General features: G+C 32.9%; 1 protein-coding gene across 3 annotated transcripts in view; it reads left to right on the forward strand.

The window, feature by feature from the left end:
- Nucleotides 1–22,419, forward strand: part of ppip5k1b (diphosphoinositol pentakisphosphate kinase 1b) — a 53,012-nt gene that overhangs the window by 21,168 nt on the left and 9,425 nt on the right. The window contains exons 14-27 of one of the 3 annotated variants that reach the window (XM_073831371.1): nucleotides 69–154; nucleotides 231–356; nucleotides 7,189–7,310; nucleotides 8,102–8,284; nucleotides 8,374–8,515; nucleotides 9,691–9,914; nucleotides 9,998–10,125; nucleotides 10,772–10,886; nucleotides 10,963–11,070; nucleotides 11,142–11,258; nucleotides 11,405–11,542; nucleotides 13,509–13,605; nucleotides 15,695–15,802; nucleotides 20,541–20,603. In XM_073831371.1, the coding sequence (XP_073687472.1) occupies nucleotides 69–154; nucleotides 231–356; nucleotides 7,189–7,310; nucleotides 8,102–8,284; nucleotides 8,374–8,515; nucleotides 9,691–9,914; nucleotides 9,998–10,125; nucleotides 10,772–10,886; nucleotides 10,963–11,070; nucleotides 11,142–11,258; nucleotides 11,405–11,542; nucleotides 13,509–13,605; nucleotides 15,695–15,802; nucleotides 20,541–20,603 (1,757 nt within the window). The remainder of the gene's footprint in view (nucleotides 1–68; nucleotides 155–230; nucleotides 357–7,188; nucleotides 7,311–8,101; nucleotides 8,285–8,373; nucleotides 8,516–9,690; nucleotides 9,915–9,997; nucleotides 10,126–10,771; nucleotides 10,887–10,962; nucleotides 11,071–11,141; nucleotides 11,259–11,404; nucleotides 11,543–13,508; nucleotides 13,606–15,694; nucleotides 15,803–20,540; nucleotides 20,604–22,419) is intronic. The other 2 variants (XM_073831372.1, XM_073831373.1) reach the window with 2 other exon arrangements.

Here is a 22,419-nt window from a genome sequence, read left to right on the forward strand (position 1 = left end):
CAGTGGGAGAATGCTCATTAAGAGGGGGTGGTATGTTTATGTCCCCCGCCCCGTCTATTGTTTTTCAGGTATGGCCATTTCTCAGGGATCAACAGAAAGGTGCAGCTGACTTACCTGCCCAATGGGCAGCCCAAAGCATCCAGTGAGGAGGAAGGTATGAGATGAACTGTTGATTCAAAATTGGTTTGGTTACTGTTGTTTAACTTTTGACCTATCTGTGTCTGTGGCAGATGCTCTGAAGGAGGGTCCATCTTTACTGCTGGTGTTGAAGTGGGGGGGTGAGCTGACGCCAGCGGGTAGAGTTCAGGCTGAGGAGCTTGGGCGAGCCTTTCGTTGCATGTACCCTGGAGGACAAGGTATAGCTCTACACTCGCACCAGCCAAAAAGCTCTCCTAGTAAACTGGATAAAAATACAGTGGCCCTAAAAAGTATTTTTAAAATAGTCACACTTTATGTTTAGCCACACAAACCGTATGAAAGCTGCTTAGTTTGATATATTGTATCCAATGCAGTGACAATCAGACAACAAAACAAAAAAAGGAAGGGAAAAAAAGCAAATTTGACATAATGTCACACAAAACTCTGGACAAAATTATTGGCATCCTTTCAAAAAAGTGGATAAATAAGATTGTTTCAAGCATGTGGTGCTCCTTTAAACTCACCTGGGGCAAGTAACAGGTGTGGCCAATATAGAAATCACACCTGAAAGCAGATAAAAAGGAGAGAAGTTCACATAGTCTTTGCATTGTGTGTCTGTGTGTGCCACACTAAGCATGGACAACAGAAAGAGGAGAACCAAAATTGAGGGAAAATATCAACAATCTCAAGGTTACAAGTCCATCTCCAGAGATCTAGATTTGCCTTTGTCCACAGTGCGCAACATTATCAAGAAGTTTGCAACCCATGGCACTGTAGCTAATCTCCCTGGGCGTGGACGGAAGAGAAAAATTGATGAAAGGTTGCAACGCAGGATAGTCCGGATGGTGGATAAGCAGCCCCAAACAAGTTCAAAGAAATTCAAGCTGTCCTGCAGGCTCAGGGAGCATCATTGTCAGCGCGAACTATCCTTCGACATTTAAATGAAGAGACCCAGGAGGACCCCACTGCTGACACCGAGACATAAAAAAGCAAGACTACAGTTTGCCAAAATGTACTTGAGTAAGCCAAAATCCTTCTAGGAAAACGTCTTGTGGACAGATGAGACCAAGATAGAGCTTTTTGGTAAAGCACATCATTCTACTGTTTACCAAAAACGGAATGAGGCTTACAAAGAAAAAAACACAGTACCTACAGTCAAATATGGTGGAGGTTCAAATATGTTTTGGGGTGGTTTTGCTGCCTCTGGCATCATGGCATGGCATGGCAAGGCATCATGAAATCTGAGGATTACCAAAGGATTTTGGGTCGCAGTGTAGGGCCCAGTGTCAGAAAGCTGGGTTTGCGTCCGAGATCTTGGGTCTTCCAGCAGGACAATGACCCCAAACATACTTCAAAAAGCACCCAGAAATGGATGGCAACAAAGCGCTAGAGAGTTCTGAAGTGGCCAGCAATGAGTCCAGATCTAAATCCCATTGAACACCTGTGGAGAGATTTTAAAATTGCTTTTGGGAAAAGGCGCCCTTCCAATATGAGAGGAAGAGTGGTCCAAAATTCCCGGGTGAGAGGTGTAAGAAACTTATTGATGGTTTTAGGAAGCGACTGATTTCAGTTATTTTTTCCAAAGGGTGTGCAACCAAATATTAAGTTAAGGGTGCCAATAATTTTGTCCAGCCCATTTTTGGAGTTTTGTGTGACAGTATGTCAAATTAGCTTTTTTCCCTCCCTTTTTTTGTTTTGTTCCAATACGCACAAAGGGAATAAACATGTGTATAGCAAAACGTGTTGATGCAATACTTTTCTGTGAGAAATACTTGATTTTCTGGAAAAATTTCAGGGGTGCCAACAATTTTGGCCATGACTGTATATCAGATCTGAATTGCAAAAGATGTTTAATTAAATGTATAAAACTAGTATTAAAGCTTCACAATGACATTTTTCACAGATTTCTAGATCTCTCTCTTACACGCACACACACACACACACACACACACACACACACACACACACACACACACACACACACACACATATATATATATATATATATATATATATATTTTTTTTTTTATAATACAAATAATAGTAAATATTATAAATACAGAATTACAGAATTTGCTAAATGTTAATTATATTACATAAACTTGATTCTTAGTACTGTGTTGTTACCAGAATGTCCTGAAGTCCTGAGTCCTGAACAGTTAAACTACCCTCTGTTTTTCAGAAAAATGTTTCAGGTCCCACAGTTTCTTTGGTTTTTCAGCATTTTGAGCATTGTTCAGCATCAGTGAGCATTTAAACCTTTTGTAATAGTTGCATATGAGTCCCTCATTTCTCCTCAGTGTGAGAAAATGGATCTTAAAATGATACAGTCATTGTTGGAAAGGGTTCAAATACACAAAATAGCTGAAAAACCAAAGAATTTGTGGGACCTGAAGGATTTTTCTGAAGAACAACTCATGAACAACTATCAACAAAAAACTGTGGATGATTCAGGTAACGGCACAGTATTGAGAATCAAGCGTATGTAAACTTTTGAACAGGGTATTTTTTTATAAATTCAACTATTATTTTCTCTTGTGTAAACGTCTTTTATGTGAAATGTTTTATTCAAGTCAATACTAAACAGTGGTGGACGAAGTACACAAATCAAGTACTTGAGTAAAAGTACAGATACGTATAATAGAATATTACTCCAGTAAAAGTAAAAGTACTCCTTTTTCAATTTTACTTGAGTGAAAGTACAAAAGTAATACATTTTTTGAGTACTTAAGTAAAAAAGTACTGAACTATTTTGATATTTTATAAAGGTTACTTAATTTAATTTTATATATATATATTTATTATTATTATTATTATATTTTTTTTTTTTTTTTTTTTTAACATCCTACTGTTCAAAAAGCCTTGGATTTTCCCAAAAATAATCACTAGCCTACATGGAGTCAAGTGTTGTTGATATGGACTACGTTGACAAGAGTGATGTTCACTGTGAAGCTTACATTGCCATGTACCTGAGAGAAAACTGATTTGACCATCTCATTTCAACCAGTAAGAAAAGGTGTTATTTTTAAAGCTTGTTATTTTGCAAAACGGCACAGTTATAAATGATAGGAGAATAAGGCCTGAAGTTAAGAAGAAAAATGTAATTATTTTTCATAATATTTTCTTTTTTCTCAAACATTGTCTGTGTAAAAACACTCCTGGCCAAATGCCCTCAGAGGGCTTTACTTCCCACTTTGATAATTACTGTAGTTCTGTACCATGTTCTGAACATCACATCTTTTGTTTTTCCCTCAGATGTAAACTGTCTAGGTGGTTGATTATAAATATGTGGACTTCATATCTGAAAATTACCTCAACTTAGCACCAGCAAGCTTGTTTGTTAGGAAGTTAGCACAATTTAATAGTTTTAAACAATTTAAAAACAGACGTCACATAAGGATACATACGTAGCATTTTAATGAAACTGTTAATGTTACAGCAGCGAGGAATATGAACGGGCATGAGTTATTTTATTTAATCCGTTGTTTTAATGTTTTTTGACCTAAAAAGAGACAATGATGTGCATTCAAGCATTTCAGAGGGCTTAAATACATCACCCTCTACAGCAGATTTAGTTCGCAAACAATTGACAGATACAATAATTAATCCTAAAATGCGACATTATAACTTACTTTTCGCAGCATCACTCGCGCACGCGCTCACATGATCTCCCGGTTCTTGTTTGTGAATCCAGTTGACGGGAGACTCGCTCTAAACGGCTCATTTGAATCAATAAGTTGTGGACTCGAGAACAGCTGCAATTGGATCAGTCCAATTCGTGAATGAATCGTTTGTTGCGATTTGCGAACCAATTGAAAAGAATCAGTTTGTTCATTAATCAGACACCGCTTCTGCGTCTCGGAACACGTGATATATTATAAGGAGTAACGACATGTTTTTGAAATGTAGTGAAGTAAAAAGTACGATCTTATGCCTTGGAATGTAGTGAAGTAAAAGTAAAAGTTACTCAAAATAAAACTACTCCTGTAAAGTACAGATACTTGAAAAATGTACTTAAGTACAGTAACGAAGTACAACTACTTCGTTACTGTCCACCACTGATACTAAATAATAAAAAAACATACTTTTTGTATGATCGCTCTTATTTTGGTAAATTAACTAACATTTTGCAGATTTTGCGAGGTGTATGTAAACTTTTAATCTCAACTGTATATTGAAATATTTATATTATAAAACTTATCAATATTAAGAATACAACTAAGCATGCTTTCTTCCTTTAATTTTTGTCTCAAGAAGATTTTTTTGGATCCAGCCTAAGTTGTTTGCAGTAACAGTTGTTTTGCTTCCTCTGCATGAGATCATGATAAATTGGATGCCTTGACAAGATGTTGTGTCTGTTTTTAGGTAGTGGGGCAATGATGCAGGTTTTCAAAGCTTATAGCTTTGGGCAGGAAACCTGTTCCACCTGCTTGTTCAGTGGGCTTGGCATACAAAAGCATGTAGGGGCAGGACTCGGGGAGAAATGAATACTTTCTTTACCTCCAGTAGTGCCTTTAAATTTCAAGTACGCCAGCATAAAAACTTCTTAGTCATGCTGTGGATTCTTTCCCGTGTAGTTCCATCACTTCGCCCCAGACCTCAATTTCGAGTTCATATTTGCACGCTGCACCTAATGGAATGTAAATGTCAGAGTTCACAGACTTACAAAGACCAGACCAATTCCTCTCATCATACTGAGTCAGCAGCATTTTGCAATGCTGGTTAATGTGGTGTTCTTTTACCCTGAATTGTTAACTAGACAGCTGCAGGTCCCTTGGCTGTGAATCCCCTATTGACTGTGGTAAGAAGAGATTTGGATATGTGCGTGGTCTTGATATTGGGTTAATGCATTGTCTGCCCCATTCGTCATATTAATTCCTTACCATCCATCTCATTTAACTAATCCAATCAGTGGGACGCCACAGGAACATTCCATGCTTCGCTTCTGCCACGGAATGTGTGGAAGATTCCATGATATGGACATTGGACTTAGACATACTGAGATAAAATATCATAGTTTATGAAAGGTTTTTTTTTTTACCTAGTAGCAAACAAGTTTAGCAAAGTTAAATTGTAAAGCCTACACGTTTTTTTTCTACAAATTTCTTTGGTGATATCTGATTTCAACAGTCTGTGATGTCTGTTGCTGTGTTAGCATCGATTTCTGGTTTACTTCCTAAACGTTTTGTAAAAAATTATTGTTCAAAAGTTTTTGAACGGTAAGATTTTTTTTTAGGTCTCTTCTGCTCACCAAGCCTGCATTTACTTGATCCAAAGTAGAGCAAAAACAGTACAATTTAGAAATAGTTTTACTATATAAAATAAATGTTTGTTATTTGAATATATTTTAAAATGTAAATTATTCCTCTGATCAGTGCTAAATTTTCAGCATCATTACTCCAGTCTTCACTGTCACAAAATCTTTCAGAAGTCATTCTGTTATGCTGATTTGCTGTTCAAGAAACATTTATTATTATTATTATCAATATTCAAAACAGTTGAGTACATTTTTCAGGATTCTTTGATGAACAGAAAGATCCAAAGATCAGCATTTTTCTGAAATTCATTTTTTTTTTGGTAAAGTAATTATAGAAATTAATACTTTTATTTAGCAAGGATGCTTTAAATTGATCAAAAGTGATGATCAAGTTATTTATAATGTTACAAAAGATTTCTGTTTTAGATAAATGCTTTTCTTCTGAACTTTCTATTCAGCAAAGAAACCTGAAAAAATTCTACTCTGCTGTTTCAGCATAATATTAATAATAATAATGAATGTTTTTTTTGAGCAGCAAAACAGAATATTAGAATGATTTCTGAAGGATCGTGACTGGAGTAATGATGCTAAAAATTCAGCTTTGAAATCACAGAATTAAATTACATTTTAATGGATAACAGTTCTTTTAAATAGTAAAAATATTTCTAAATTGTACTGTTTTTGCTGTACATTAGATCAAATAAATACAGGCTTGGTGAGCAGAAGAGACTTATTTAAAAACCATTAAAAATCTTACTGTTCAAAAACTTTTGACTGGTAGTGTAGGTGGAATACGACGGTGTTAACTAGACTTTTCAGATGGTTTAAACTCTCTTTTCTATGAAAGCCACCAAATTAGTTTCCACCAAATTAGAAAAAAAAATAAACATGCTTTGGGCATAAAAAGCCTTATTTATGGGATGTAAAGTCAAAATTATGACATACTACTGTAAAGCATAATTATAACAAAGTCAAAAGTATCAGAGAAAAGTTTGAGAAAATCATAATTCTGATTTAATGTAATATTTTGATTTTCATCTTATAAATAAATGAGACTTTTTGTCTCAGTTTAAACTTTTTGTCATAATTATTACATAAATTATAATTATTGCATACAATGTTGACATTTTGTCATAATTATGATTTTTTTTTAAATAGTTTTTTGTTATGTATCTAGTAGTATTTAATTATGCTTTACCAATTTATGATTTACCTGTTTTTTTTTTTTATGTAGTGAAAATGGGCTTCCATTAAGGCTGTATATACACAGGACATTCTTGCATTCAAAACCATCTTAATGAAAATGGTTAAAATTGACATTATTATTATACTGCTTACAGCCTAATGGCAAAAAAATTTCCATCTGACACTTGTTTAAATGGACAAATAGAATGGATGGACCACAAGAATGCGTCCTGTATAAATGGCCCCAAAAATGAATCTAACTGTCAGGTAGTTTGTTTTACGGGCCTCGTCTATTCTCTCAAATGGACATTCTGGAATCTTAAATCAGATTTATGTTTGCTGCTCGATGCACTGCAATGCAACACTCATGTGAGAAGCACCTAAACCCATATTGCCAGATGCTTTCAACAGTGTGGATGCATTGAAATGCATGGATTTTCAGCCAGCTGGTTGTACAGCGCACTGTATGTAGGTTTTTAAAAAAGTGGTTATGTAATGTGAATGTGTGTGTATCCTCAGGCTCTGTCCCTTTGGCTCCAGGATATGCACATGTTCTGTTCATGTTATTGTTGTTATTATAAAAAGCCTGTTTCTCTGTGCTTTTGCAGGCGACTATGCCGGCTTTCCAGGTTGTGGCCTTCTCCGTTTACACAGCACATACCGCCATGACCTCAAAATTTACGCATCCGATGAGGGTCGTGTGCAGATGACTGCAGCAGCGTTTGCAAAGGTTTGTTGGGTTTTGTTTGCAGGGGTGTGTTGGTATTACATAATGCTTTTAGATGGAATTGATGTAAACTGCAGTAGATTTACAGTGGAGTTTAAACTTAAAAAAAAAAAATTATTTGTTATTTTTCAGTTTTAATATGCATTTCAATACTGTTTTGTACTTAAAAAAAATATATATATATAATTTTATATTGTATATAAATTATCTTTTATTAGTTGTGTCTTAAATTTCTGACTATTTTACATTAAAAAGATAGTTCACCAAAAAAAAAAATTACAGGATTAACCCATGATTTACTCCACCTTTAAGCCATAGATGTATAACACTTCCTTCTTTCAGACAAATACAATCGGAGTTATATTAAAAAAATGTCCTGGCTCTTCTAAGTTTTATAATGGCAGTGAATGCCTGTTGAGATTTTGAAGCACAATAAAGTGCATCCATCACTCATAAAAAACTTTATAAACCATATGCTTCTGCTAACTGTCATATGTGCGTTCTTGAAAGAAGAGCATTCCAGCAGATGGCCTTTATTAACACCCCAGAGCCACGTGGAGTACCTTTTATGATGGATGGATGTGCTTTATTGGACTTCAAAGTCTCAACACCCATTCACTGCCCTTATAAAGCTTGGAAGAGCCTGGACATTCTTTAATTTAACTCCAATTGAATTCATCTGAGAAAACAAAAGTCACATACACCTAGGATGGCTTAAGGATCAGTAAATCCTGGGGTAATTTTCCTTATTTGGGTGAGCTGTCCCTTTAATTTACAATAAAATTTGTGTCCAGGGTCTTTTAGCACTGGAAGGAGAGTTGACTCCAATCCTCGTTCAGATGGTAAAGAGTGCCAACATGAATGGACTGCTGGACAGCGACAGCGACTCGCTCACTGACTGCCAGCAGAGAGTCAAAGCTCGACTGCATGAGATCATGCAGAAGAGCAAAGACTTCAATAATGAGGACTACAACAAGGTGAAGCAAATTGCAACTGCAGCTTTTTAAAAAAGGCTCATAATCTCAGTCTAACTGAACTGGCCTTAAATTTGCCATGTCTCTTTAAGTTGGCTCCAACAGGCAGCCCATCTCTGGTGAACTCTATGGGGGTAATTTTCAATCCAGTCAGGACTTGTGATCGAGTTCACACCCTCATTAAAAGCCTTACTTGTCAGATCTGTAAAAGGCTGGAAGACCCCAAATCTGCAGGTTTGTCCTCTTCTTTGGCTTTTTACTTGCTTATATATATATATATATATACATTTGAAGTCAAAAGTTTACATACGCAGAATCTGTAAAATTTAAGAGGAAAAAATAAGAGGGATCATACAAAACGCATGTTATTTTTTATTTAGTACTGACCTGAATAAGACATTTCACATAGAAGAAGTTTACATATAGTCCACAAGAGAAAATAATAGTTGAATTTATAAAAACAACCCCGTTCAAAAGTTTACATACACTTGATTCTTAATACTCTGTTGTTACCTGAATGATCCACAGCTGTGCTTTTTGTTTAGTGATAGTTCATGAGTCAAATTCTGTGGTTTTTCAGCATTATTGTGTATTTGAACCCTTTCCAACAATGACTGTATGATTTTGAAATCCATCTTTTCACACTGAGGGCAACTGAGGGACTCATATGAAACTATTGCAGAAGGTTCAAACGCTCACTGATGCTTCGGAAGGAAACACAATGCATTAAGAGTCAGGGGTGTAAACTTTTGAACAGAATGAAGATGTGTACATTTTTCTTATTTTGCCTAAATGTCATATTTCTTTCATTTAGTGCTGTACTTCAGAAGCTACAAAAGATACTTACATGTTTTCTAGAAAATAAGTTAAATTTACCCTGATCTTCAAATTCAAAAAGTTTCTTAATGCATAGTTTTTCCTTCTGAAGCATCAGTGAACTTTCTGTGTTTGAACTTTCTGTAATAGTTGCATATGAGTCCCTCAGTTGTCCTCAATGTAAAAAGATGAATTTCACAATCATAAAGTCATTGTTGGAAAGGGTTCAAATACACAAAAATGCTGAAAAACCTAAGAATTTGAGACCTGAAGGATTTTTCTGAAGAACAGCAGGAAGTTTAACTGTTCAGGACAAACAAGTATCTCACAGCTGTGGATCATTCAGGTAACAACACGATTTTAAGAATCAAGGGTATGTAAACCTTTTTTTTTTCTTGTGGACTATATGTAAACATCTTTAATTGTGAAATATCTTACTCAGGTCAGTACTAAATAAAAAATAACAATAGCATTTTGTATGATCCCTGTTGTTTTGCTAAAATAATTAACATTTTGCAGATTGTCTTCAACTGTTCATGTACATATATTTGCACACAATTTTATGTATTTGTATATATTTGTAATATTCACAGACCTGCAGCTATATCACAGTGAGACTCTGGAGCTCATGCTGCAGCGCTGGTGCAAACTGGAGCGTGACTTCCGCATGAAAAACGGCCGATACGACATCAGTAAGATCCCGGACATCTATGACTGTGTGAAATACGACACCCAACACAATTCTTCTCTGGGTCTAGAGGACACGCTGGAGCTTTTCCGTCTGTCCAGAGCACTTGCAGACATCATCATCCCCCAGGTAGAACAATTGATAAACGTGGCTAAAAGTATTAGTTTATTTTCATCTATCTTGACGTCACCTGCATACACACTCTCTTTCAGGAGTATGGAATCACCAAAGCAGAGAAGCTGGATATCGCCAGTGCCTACTGCCTGCCTCTGGTCAAGAAGATTCAGCTGGATCTTCAGAGAACACATGAGGACGAGGCCGTCAACAAGCTGCATCCACTGTGAGTCTCTGTACTGGGGTGCAATGCCAAACTTTTTCACAGGGTTTTTACATACTATACTGTACATCCTGTACAGTGTGTCAATTAATTACTATTAGTACATTCAAATTCTAGCATCTACGTATGCTTTTTAGCAAATGCAATCAGAGTTTTATTAAAAATGTCCTGGCTCTTCCAAGCTTAATAATGGCAGTGTTTTGTACGACAGTTAGAGTAAGCTAGAGATTACGGTTTATAAAGTTTTAAATATGGATATTTTTCTTAACGCATCGATTCACTTCAGAAAGCCTTTGTTAACCCTCTGGAGCACTTTTTATGATGGATGGATGCACTTTATTGGACTTGAAAATCTCAACAGCCATTCACTGCCATTATAAAGCTTGGAAGAGCCAGAACATTTTTTATATAACTCCGATTGTGTGTGTCTGAATGAAGAAAACCGTATACACCTAGGATGGCTTGAGGGTGAGCAAATCATGAGGTAATTTAAATTTTTAGGTGAACAATCCCTTTAAGATCCCACTTTACCATACTTCTGAAGTTTTCAGCTGTTGTGTTATACAACCTCACATTGTTGTAGAAGCTCTGTAGACTCAGAACCTGTGAGTGATCAGTTTTGTGCATTTCATCCCTCCTGGTGGTTTAGGTACTCGCGGGGCGTGATGTCTCCGGGTCGGCATGTTCGCACCCGGCTTTATTTCACCAGCGAAAGTCACGTACACTCCCTGCTCAACATCTTCCGCTACGGAGGCCTGTTAGATGTGAGTAAACAATCATTAAACGTGCATATTATCATGTTTAATGAAGGCTACAACTTGTTTTATCTCATCTGTTTAGGAGCAAAAAGATGAACAGTGGAGGCAGGCTATGGACTACCTCAGCGCCGTAACCGAACTCAACTATATGACGCAGATTGTTATTATGCTGTATGAGGACAATAACAAGGTACAAGATGTTGCATCAGCACTTTGTGGCCAATTTCTATACTTCTTTCATATGCTGACATGTGTTTGTAGGACCCCTCCTCAGAGGAACGTTTTCATGTGGAGTTGCACTTTAGCCCAGGAGTGAAGGGGTGCAAGGATGAGGATAATGCACCAATGGGTTTTGGCTTCCGGCCCGCCTCATCTGAGGTCTGTTTTACTCGCCCCAAAGATTATATATAGGCCTATATTTATTTCAGACCACATTACTTTGCTGAGGCTTGGTTTCATATGCAACTATCTAAGGAGTATTGCATGCTGGATGTCTTCTAACAGTCTCATTTTTTCTGTAACAGAACCACGAGAAGCAGACAGACCCAGGCAGTCTTGAAGACCTTTCTCAAGATGAGCCTGATAGAGCCACACTGACTGAGCCAATCAACATTCAGAGGAAGTCGCCACTCATACGCACCCGAAAGGCTGGATCAATGGAGGTATGGAACTGTATTATGGGATCTGCTACTAGGCTTTAGTTTGATTATTAAAGAGAGAGTTTGCTAAAAAATTAAATTATAATTATTGAAATTATATATTATAAAAAAATAAATACGAAAATATATTTATTTAGTTATTTAATTATATTTAATTACAAAAATTTTCATCATAAATCTTTAGTGTTTTCTTATTTCTTTTTAGTATTTTAGTACTTATATAATATTTTAATGATTTGTCCTGATGACAGTATAAAATATGATTATATATTGTAAAAATAAATACAAAAATACAGTTTATTTATTTTGGTATTTAATTACAAAATATTTATCATAAAACTAGTATTTTTTTTTTTTTTTTTTTTTTTTTTAAGTATTGTAATACTTTAAATGTTTAAAGTTATTAAATGTTTTGAATAATATTTCAACATTTTGCCCTGATGACAGTATAAAACACAATTGTATATTTTATAAAAATAAATGCAAAAATACAATTTATTTATTTTGGTATTTAATTATATTTAATTACTAAAATATTCATCATAAAACTTTAGTATTTTAGTATTTATTTTTCAGTATTTAAGGACTTTAAAATTATTAAATGTTTTAGATACTATTTTAACAATTTGCCCTGATGACGGTATAAAATACAATTATATATTGTAAAAATAAATGCAAAAATACAATTTATTTATTTAGGTATTTAATCATATTTAATTACAAAAATATTAAAAAGAAATGTTTAAAATGATTAAATGTTTTGGATAATAATTTAATGATTTGCCCTGATGACAGTATAAAATATGATTATATATTGTAAAAAAAAAAAAAAAAATAATAAAATTGATTTATTTTGGTATTTAATTACAAATTATTTATCATAAAACCTTAGTATTTTAGTATGTATTATTTTAGTACTTTGGTTTTTCAAATGTTTAAAATTATGAAATGTTTTATGTGATAATAAATGTGATAATATTTCAACAGTTTGCCCTGATGACAGTATAAAACACAATTATATATTGTAAAAAATAAATTGAAAAATACTATTTATTTATATTGGTATTTATTTTATTATTTTGGTTTATTTTTAGTATTTGAGTATTCATTTTTAGTATTTTAGTACTTTAGCATTTTAAATGTTTAAAATGATTACATGTTTTGGATAATATTTTAACAATTTGTCCTGATGACAGTATAAAATACAATTTGTAAAAAATAAATGCAAAAATACAGTTTATTTTGGTAATTAATTGTGTTTAATTACAAAAATATTTATCATATTTAGTATTTTAATATTTATTTTTTAGTATGTTTAGTACTTCAGTATTTTAAGTGTTTAAAACGATTAAATGTTTTTGATATTTTAACAATTTGCCTTAATGAAAGTATAAAAAAAATACAAAAATACAAATGATTTATTTTGATATTTAATTATATTTAATTACGAAAGCATTTATTATAAACTAACTTTAGATATAACTAAATAACTTTAGAATTTAAGTATTTATTTTTAGTATTTTAGTACTTTTGTATTTTTCTAACATTAATCCAAAAACAGTTTCAAATGTTTAAGCTCTGTAATATTGTTTTTGCTTAATTTGCTTGAGCAAAGATGCCTTAAATTAATCAATTGTGACAGTTAAGACATTTATAATGTTACATTTGAACCTTTCTACTTAAAGAAACCTGAAAAAGTGTATCATGGTTTCAACAAAAATATTAAACTGTTATCAAGATTGATAATAAGAAATGTTTCTTCAGCACCAAATAATCTAAAATATAAACAACATAAAAATATATAGGGGAAAGGGGGATTGTCATATTTCTGGGTTATTACCATAAAAAAAAAATTAAAAACCCTGAATAAGTAGAATTTACAGGCACTAAAACAAGTTGACAATGATATTTTGTCTATGTCTGTTTTTTTATATTTGTCCATATGCCTTTTGTTTTCCTCTCTCTGCAGGCTCTTTCAGAGAGCAGCACTTCTTCTCGAGGACTGGCGTATCGTATCTTCCCTTCGTCTTCTCGTCAGTCACCTGAGATCAAACCCAGCGGGCTAGGTAGGAATTACATTTCACTTGTGTTGTTTCCATGTAGCAGGTCTCTCCTGTCATTGTTCTCATTGAAAAAAAAAAACTCTCACTTCTCTTAAGTAACCCGTCCCCATTGACCGTTAAAAGCACCGGTTTCTGTTTAGCGCCAATGACACAGTTCAAGGACCCTGCTAAAGTTTATTTAAATCATGCCATACTCAGTCCGTCTGAAATGTGTCCATGCTGCCAGTAGTGGTCTAAATATGGCTGCTGGCAGGACCTTCTCTGCTATTCTTGTTCGTACTATTTCCATCTCCAAAGAACATTTATGAGGCGACAATGCACACTGTTGCAGAGGCTCGGCGTTGCGTAACATTTAGAGATTGTGGCTAATGTTGTTTGCACCTTACTAAAACTTTATAGCATGATTTGGAGATCACTATTTTTTAACTAAGTGCATGTTGCATCTGGCATGTCTATTATTTGAGCTTTTAATCAAGTGAGTTGTTTTTAGTACTGCCCTCTAGTGGCTAAAGTTAGAGATGTGCTTTTGTTCTTTTAGAGCCACAGATCTCAAGTTACATTTGTCAGTGTTTCACTGGGAGTGTAATTATGTTGCCAGCAGTTTAACAGGGTTTTGTATATTAAAAAAGTTCTCTATGTGCCTGGAATTTAGCTTAAAGGTCAATGGCAAACATCTATTTAAAAATCTTTTTTAAAAGCTTGTCTAAAGTCATCTCTATTAGTTTTGGTTTAATATGGTGCTTGAAAACTTTTATACCGTTTTCAACAAATGTGTACATTTAAGTTTTTGATTCAGTAGTAATTTAATAATAGTGGAAAGAAAAGGAAGTAGAAACCACAGAGTAATAAGTAATATCAAGCACATTCCAAAGTTAGCCTAATAGTTATTTTAAGGATAAATATTTTATATTTTTACTTTTTTAATTAACGAAATGTAATATTTTAATTTAATATTTACATTTTGTGCCACTTTTTTCCTACATTTGCATGCAGACTTACATTTAGCAAAATATTTATATTTATATTTTGCAAGTATTTAAAATATTTTAATAATGTAATAACACTTAATATAATATTGTAATACTTATTTACACATTATACTTATATTATAAAAAATTATATAAAGTTACAGTATTTTAATTTAGAAAAAATATATAATTATAGTTATAATATAATTATATTATACAATATAATTAAAAATATAGTATCCATAAAAATATAATCCAAGCAATAACAAGATCATAATATTTTAATAATATTCTGAAAAATATATACACTACCAGTCAAACGTTTTTGAACAGTAAGGTTTTTTTAATGTTTTTAAAGAAGTCTCTTCTGCTCACCAAGCATGCATTTATTTAATCCAAAGCACTGCGAAAACAGTAACTTAAAAATAACTGTTTTCTATTTGAATATATTTTAAAATGTAATTCATTCCTGTGATTTCAAAGCTGATTTATAGAATCATTACTCTAGTCACATGATCCTTCAGAAATCATTATAATATTCTGATTTGCTGCTCAAAAAACATTTATTATTATTATTATTATTATTATGTTGAAAACAGCGGAGTAGAATTGTTTTTCAGATTTCTTTGATGAATAGAAAGTTCAGACAATCAGCATTTATCCTAATCCTTTGTAACATTATAAATGTCTTTATCATCACTTTAGATCAATTTAAAGCATCCTTGCTAAATAAAAGTATTAATTTGTTTCCCCGCCCCAAAAATTATACTGACTCCAAGCTTTTGGACGATATAGTGTATACAATTACAAAAGACTTGAGTAATGATGCTGAAAACTTAGCTTTGATCACAGATATAAATTACATTTTAAAATATATTCAAATAGAAAGCAGTTAAAATATTTCACAATATTACTGTTCTTGCTGTAATTAATACAAAATAATAACAAATATTACATTTTAAGTTTAATTCAGAAATGTTTATTTAAAAAAAATATCCATTTTTGGATGAACTATCCTTTTAACGTCTTTAGTTAAAGAGCTGCATGTTCACATGTGAAAACTAACCGCTACTAACGTCACACACCTCCCTCCCCTCCCCACCCGCTTCGCCCCACGGTCTCAGGTGCCCAGTGTGCGGGCCTCTTCAGCGCCTCCTTCCCCAACCTGAGAGACCTAGCACGAGCTCCCCGCAAAAAGCCCTCCTCACTCAAGAGTCGGTCTTCTAAAGCCGGTATGTCCCAAACACACACACATACAGGGTTATAACGTACCTCAGCCACCACTGACCTGAGGATCATCACAAACGTCCCAGCAAATTATTCTTTTGAATATCTTTTAGATCTTCCCATAAAGGATTAGTTCACTTCCAGACAAAAAAAATTGCTGATTTTTTTTTTTCGATACTCACCCTCATGTCATCCAACATGTTCATGTCTTTCTTTCTGCAGTCGAAAAGAAATCAGTGTTTTTGAGGAAATCATTCCGTGTTTTTGTCCATGTAGTGAACTTTAATGGGGTATCAACAAGCTGAAGATCCAAATTGTAGTTTCATTGCAGCTTCAAAGGGCTCTACATGATCCCAGCCGAGAAATAAGGTCTTAACTAGTGAAATGATCAGTCCAAAAAAAAAAAAATATATACAGTTGCAATCAAAATTATTCAACCCCCTTGACCTGCAAGACATTTTGCTGCAGAGAACAACATTTTGTGAAAACAATTCAACAGAGGCATAAGTAAACTATTAAAGAAAGTTTATTAATACACATTTGAGTAATTCTGAGGACGTAAGTTGATGAATAATGAAAAAAATTCAAATTGGCTCTAAACATTTATGTTCAAAATTATTCAACCCCTGAAAGTAAATTTGGTGTAGAATCTTTTATTCTTTAAAACCACCAATAAACACTGCCTGGAAGTGCTTAGATGCTTCTGTCACCTTTCTGCTGCAAATCTTGGGCTATTCCTCCCCTGAAAAAGCTTTCAGATCACTGATAATCTTTGGGTTTTACTTTGCCACTGCTTGCTTCAAATTCAACCATGTATTTTCAATGAGAATTACATCTGGAAACTGAACAGGCCACTTAAACATTCTATGACTGATCCCTGAACCAAGCGTGAGTAGATTTGAACGTATACTTTGGGATGATTGTCCTGCAGGAAAGTCCATTGATTATTAGCTTCAGACATTGCACAAAAGGCATCTCAATGTTTGCCAAAATGGTCTGATACTCTAATAAATCCATGATATCCTTTGTATGGTCATGTTTTCCACTTCCTGCTACAGTAAAACAACCCCATAACAGGACTGGCCCACCTCCATGTTTGATGATGGAGATGGTGTTCTTCTGCTTATAAGCTTGGTCTTTTTTGCACCAGATGTACCTATGATCCATACATCCAAAAAGTTCCAGTTTGGACACATCACTCCATAAAACAATCTTCCATAACCTCACGGGTCTATCCAAATGAATTTTAGCATGTTCAAGGCAGCCTTTTTGTTCTTCTTGATCAAGAGTGGTATTCAGCAAGATTCCTCAGCATGAAGACCATACTTGTCTAGTGTTTATCTTATTCACAGCATTGAAATATTTGTCGGGTCATCTTGCAAGTCTTTGGCTGTACATTGCAAGTTTTTCTCAGTTGATCTGATCAAACATTTTATGATATTGTGCTTTTTTGTTCAACAGCCTCAAAGGTTTTCTGGTTCAACACACTTTAATCTAAGGAATACGGCTGCCAGCTGTGTCTCTAGGGACTTGTAATGTCTTAGAAATCTTCATGTAGTTTTAGACTTTCATATATATCAAAATATTTCTTCTCTATTGATTTTGCGTGAGCTCTGTTGACTTTACCATATTTGCTACTCCCTTTCAGCACATGCACGGGCTAAGAGTATACTATGTGTAACACCCTAAGCTAATTCCATTTTTAATAAGTTTGTAAAGGCTTAAGACAATTTAAGACAATTTTGTAACTTACCATAAAAATAACTGTCTTAAAACAGCAATGTTGAATAGGGGTTGAATAATTCTGACATATCTGTGTTATTAAAAAATCCTATAACTCAAAAACATTACATTATATATTGACATTATCACTTTTAATATGCCAGAAAACTGATGTAGATGCAGTTTAGTCCTGGATCTTCAGAAAGAGCCAAAATCATTTGGAAAGTACTGCAGTCTCTGGGGGGGGTTGAATAATTTGATTGCAACTGTATATGTATAAATAAAGTATATACTTTTTAACCACGAATGCTTTTTAACCAGCTCTGATTCACGTCTATGACTTCACGCATTAAGTAATCATGTTGGAAAGGTCACGCTTGGTTAGTTCTTCTGGGGGTTGGGCAATAAATCGATAATGATAATGATCGTGATATAATTTTTCCTCGATAAAACTATATGAAGAGTTCTTTACCTAATTTTAGCAAAGAACACAAATGACTCAATGGACCCTTTTTACAAGACTGCATCATAAATACTTGAAAGGTTTTTATATTTTGATTTCTAAAAAAAATATGTACATTTATAATGCTATGCTTTGTATTATATCACCTTTTCATCAAGTTACAAAAAAGCTAGTTAATGCTAATGCAAGGGTTTACTGTAGTAACACTAACTGCACAGTGGTATTGTGGCAAAAATGTGTTTTTTTTTATTGAATTTGTATTATATTATTACTGTAGACATGAATTAAATCTATTGAAGGAATAATGAGATATAATTACAGTATTTTTGTGATTAAGACCACTGTTTTTCATACAAATACCTAAAACAAAACATGTAGTTATTTTTTACCAGTGTATTGAGGTGCTATATGTGTGGTTTTAACTGTTTATCAAGATTTAAATGTATGCTACTATGGAAGACCTATGGTTAATTAATTAATAATAATAATAATAATAATAATAATAAACTAACATAAAAATGAGGTTGCTACGATTTTTACAGATGTTACTGATTTTGATAATAAACAAAAATGTACATCTGCATCCTAACTCAAGCTACTACCACTATCAAATGTGCATTTCTAAGAGACAAAAAAAGTAATTGTTATTAATATCTTCAGGCAACACACAGCTACTTTTTAATTTGAAACAATATCACTCATTAGAACATGCAGAAAGTAAGAAATAACTTTTTTTGAAAAAAATTATAATTATAGTTGTAATTAAAAATGTAGTAACCGTAAAATCATTATCAATCAAAATCAATAAAAAAAATCATAATATTTTAATAATATTGTGAAAAAAAAAAAGTTCATATATATACACTACCAGTCCAAAATTTTTGAACAGTAAGATTTTTTTTAATGTTTTTTAAATGTTTTTTAATGTTTTTTCATTTCTATTTATTCTATTTCTATTTTATTTCTATTTATTTTGTTAAGGAAAATTTATGGTCTGGAACTTTCACTTTGGAGCAAAAATCTGGCTTTAAACTCGAAAAGAAATAAAAATGTACATTTGTCGTGGTAATTATTGATATCAACTAAACAATTATCTTGATTTTTTTTGGGCCATATCGCCCATATCGCCCTAGATCTTCATCTGTGTACTTTGGTTCAAACAGGTGGCGGAAGGGCAAAAAACTCCATCTCATTTTCTCCTCCAACTTCAAAATTCGTTGTTTTACCTTTATTTATTTATTTTTACTTTCTTTTGGATGCTCGCTTTATAAACACTTGGTCTGTGTTTCCGCCTACGTCACGCATGACATTTCCAACGTGATTTAGATTTTTAAAAAATGGCAGATCGTTTCGCTAGATAAGACCCTTATTCCTCGGCTGGGATCATGTAGAGCCCTTTAAAGCTGAATTGAAACTGCAATTTGGATCTTCAACCCATTGCTCCCTGTTGAAGTCCACTATATGGAGAAAAATCCTGGAATGTTTTCCTCCTAAACCTTTATTTCTTTTCGACTGAAGAAAGAAAGACATGAACATCTTGGATAACATGGGGGTGAATAAATTATCAGGAAATTTTAATTCTGGTGTCAACTAATCAGTGAAACAAATAATGTTGATTGGCATTACAATATTCCCTTCTTGAACACTACATACTATATCCTAGTGGCTGTTTTTCAGCATACTTCATTCAAAATGTTCTTGAAATTTTAGTCTAGCCTTCAAAGACATCTCAAATAAATAGGAGCTGTTCCTAAACCATTTGCGTTTAGCTGTTTATCGGTGTCTCTCATAGGAAAATTACTGAATAATGTTAACTAATCGTTTGTCACCTTTGCTACCTCTAAACTGCTTATTTGGATGCTGCATGTGCATGTAAACAAACATTTGTTCAATAATTGCACAAGCCATTTTATGCAAAAGGGAAACATTTTAGTGATAGATAATATCCATGGCGACCCAAATTATTGCTTTTACCGTAATCTCTAAAGACTCGTTGAGTAACTGTGATTATTATGGTTATTTTCAAAACATTTATTAGAAACTGCCCTTTAATTTCCAGCATACAGTGAAAATGAAAGCATTTTCTCTGTCTCTGTCAATATCAAATACATTATTATTTGACTTATTAGTGTTGTTATATTTATTTTTATTATTATTAACACTAATTAAAATGAACACCCTCTCACTCCTTAGGAGCATTAACAGTTTTGTCCACAGGGTGTTGCTGTATCTCTGAGACATAGAGGATTACCTTCTGTAAGACATTTGAAATAGCACCCGAAATACTGCCATGTCATGCTGCATCCAAAAGGATGCTGTAGCACAGAGAATTCTGGGTAGTTTGTTGTGACATCTGTTGTTTCTCAATGTCCTCATTCAAGGGGAACATCTGTCCGCACTGTTACTTCTACCTGCTTGATATTTATGGCTTTTTCAGGAACGGAAATGATTGCATGATGGTGGGAGGATTAAAAATGCAGGTCGTTTTGATTTAAAGCAAAAGCTCATGAGGGGCACAATGACACGAGTAATGCAGAATGCCTCTTTTATCTCCTCAGAGCTGCTCTCTATGCCGGCAGTAAAGAGATTTTCTGTGTCGTATGCCAGGCATCCGACTAATGGTATGTTTTGGAGTTTTTGAGTCCATGTTTTTTTTTTGTTGACACTCTCCCGCATGCCCTCTGCTGCTGCTAGTCTTCATAATTTAGCACCGTTTTTTCAATTTATTTCATAAATCGGAAAGGCTTTTCTTCACCTTTTTCATTTAGATTCACAAGACACACCCATCTGAATTATTTTCTCTTTCTGGATGCATGGGTTGTGTACCGAATATATCTCTTTTGATATATTGCTGTTTTGTGTGGAAAAACGTGTGAACAGCTTTTATGTTGATCCACTTGATTTAAAAATGGTTAACCCTTCCACCACCATTACTGCTTTAATGATCATATGCATTACTTTAAGTGCCTCAAAATAGATATCTTCTTGGAGAACAACAATAGTCTTAATCAATATTAAAAAATCAAAAGATAACATTTATTTGAGAAGAAAAACTATTAAATTAAGACTTTTCAGACTTATTAGAGAATTGAAGTTTATTTTTCTTTCCAGGGTTGTAAGGGCGCAATGACTTCCGCAATGTGGAAAACACGGACAGAATCAGATAATTCACTCATAGAATTGGAATTTACTGTGTAACACAGAATGTCACAGAATTAGCAAAATTTCGGATAAATAAATCAAAACGTGATATAGACTAGTGTCTGGGAATAGTAAGTCACAAAAATGCTATTTAAATGTGGTGCAGAAATCTGCCGCCTCAATATACGAGTATATGAACACACAAACATAATTTCTATAATTGCTCTGAGAGTCACTCAATGCACATTTTATGGTTTATTTTGAGAAAAACCTATTGTCATATCATATACAAACAGAAACTTAAACTTCTTCATTGCAACCCAAAATCAAATATAAAAGTTTTGTTTAACTTGAAGAAATTGTGACAGAAATGTGCTACTACTATTAATAACATTATTATTAAAACATTGTTATTTACCATTTATATTTACCAGAAAAATGTAAATACACAACACAATACCACAATATATTAAATTATATATTATACATTTTATATAAAATTAGTTACTTTAGTTGGTACTTTTGATTAATAAAATTTAATTAAGCTATTAAAATGGAATACAGAAAATTAATAGAAAACACAGAATTTGGTAGAAATAAAAGTGAATTTGAGAAAAAATAAAATGTATTTCAAAGAGCCTTAAAAATCGTTTTTTTTTTTTGTTAAACTTTTAATAAATCGCTGTTAAATTAAGTTTCATGATTTCAATTAATTAGACATGGTTGATTAATATTTTTTAACTGTTGAAACAGAGTCTAGAAAAATTAAAATGGAAAAAAATAGAATTAAGAAAAATTAAAACTGCAAAAAAAAAAAAACAGAATTTGGAAAGTTTTTTTTTTTTTTTTAAATAAAACGCAATTTGGGGAAAAAATAAAAATGGTTGTTATAGTTTACTAAAACTGAAACTGAAACAAAAATAAAACAACACATTTTTGTTGCTTGGAATAAAATAAACATTAACTGAAATAAAATAAAAATATATAATAAAATAAAATAAAAAAGAGCTTTGTATTTCAGCTAGTTGCCATGGCATTTTAATATATTTTAATTTGATGTACTGAAATAAACTAAAACTTCAATAAAATTAATAAATAAAAAAAAAATGGCTACAAACACAACAAAATTTCTAAAAATGAAGAATATAAAAATAAAATCTGATTCAAAATATTAATAACTATAATAGTATCTCAGCGATACTAAAATAATACTAATATTTTAATTAATGATGAAAAATTATATTTTTTGAAAACGCATTTTATTATTAAATGCAGTTTTTCTTCTCAAGTAAATGT

This window comes from Garra rufa, chromosome 25, assembly GCF_049309525.1.
Source record: "Garra rufa chromosome 25, GarRuf1.0, whole genome shotgun sequence".
In the NCBI taxonomy this organism is placed as follows: Eukaryota; Metazoa; Chordata; class Actinopteri; order Cypriniformes; family Cyprinidae; genus Garra; species Garra rufa.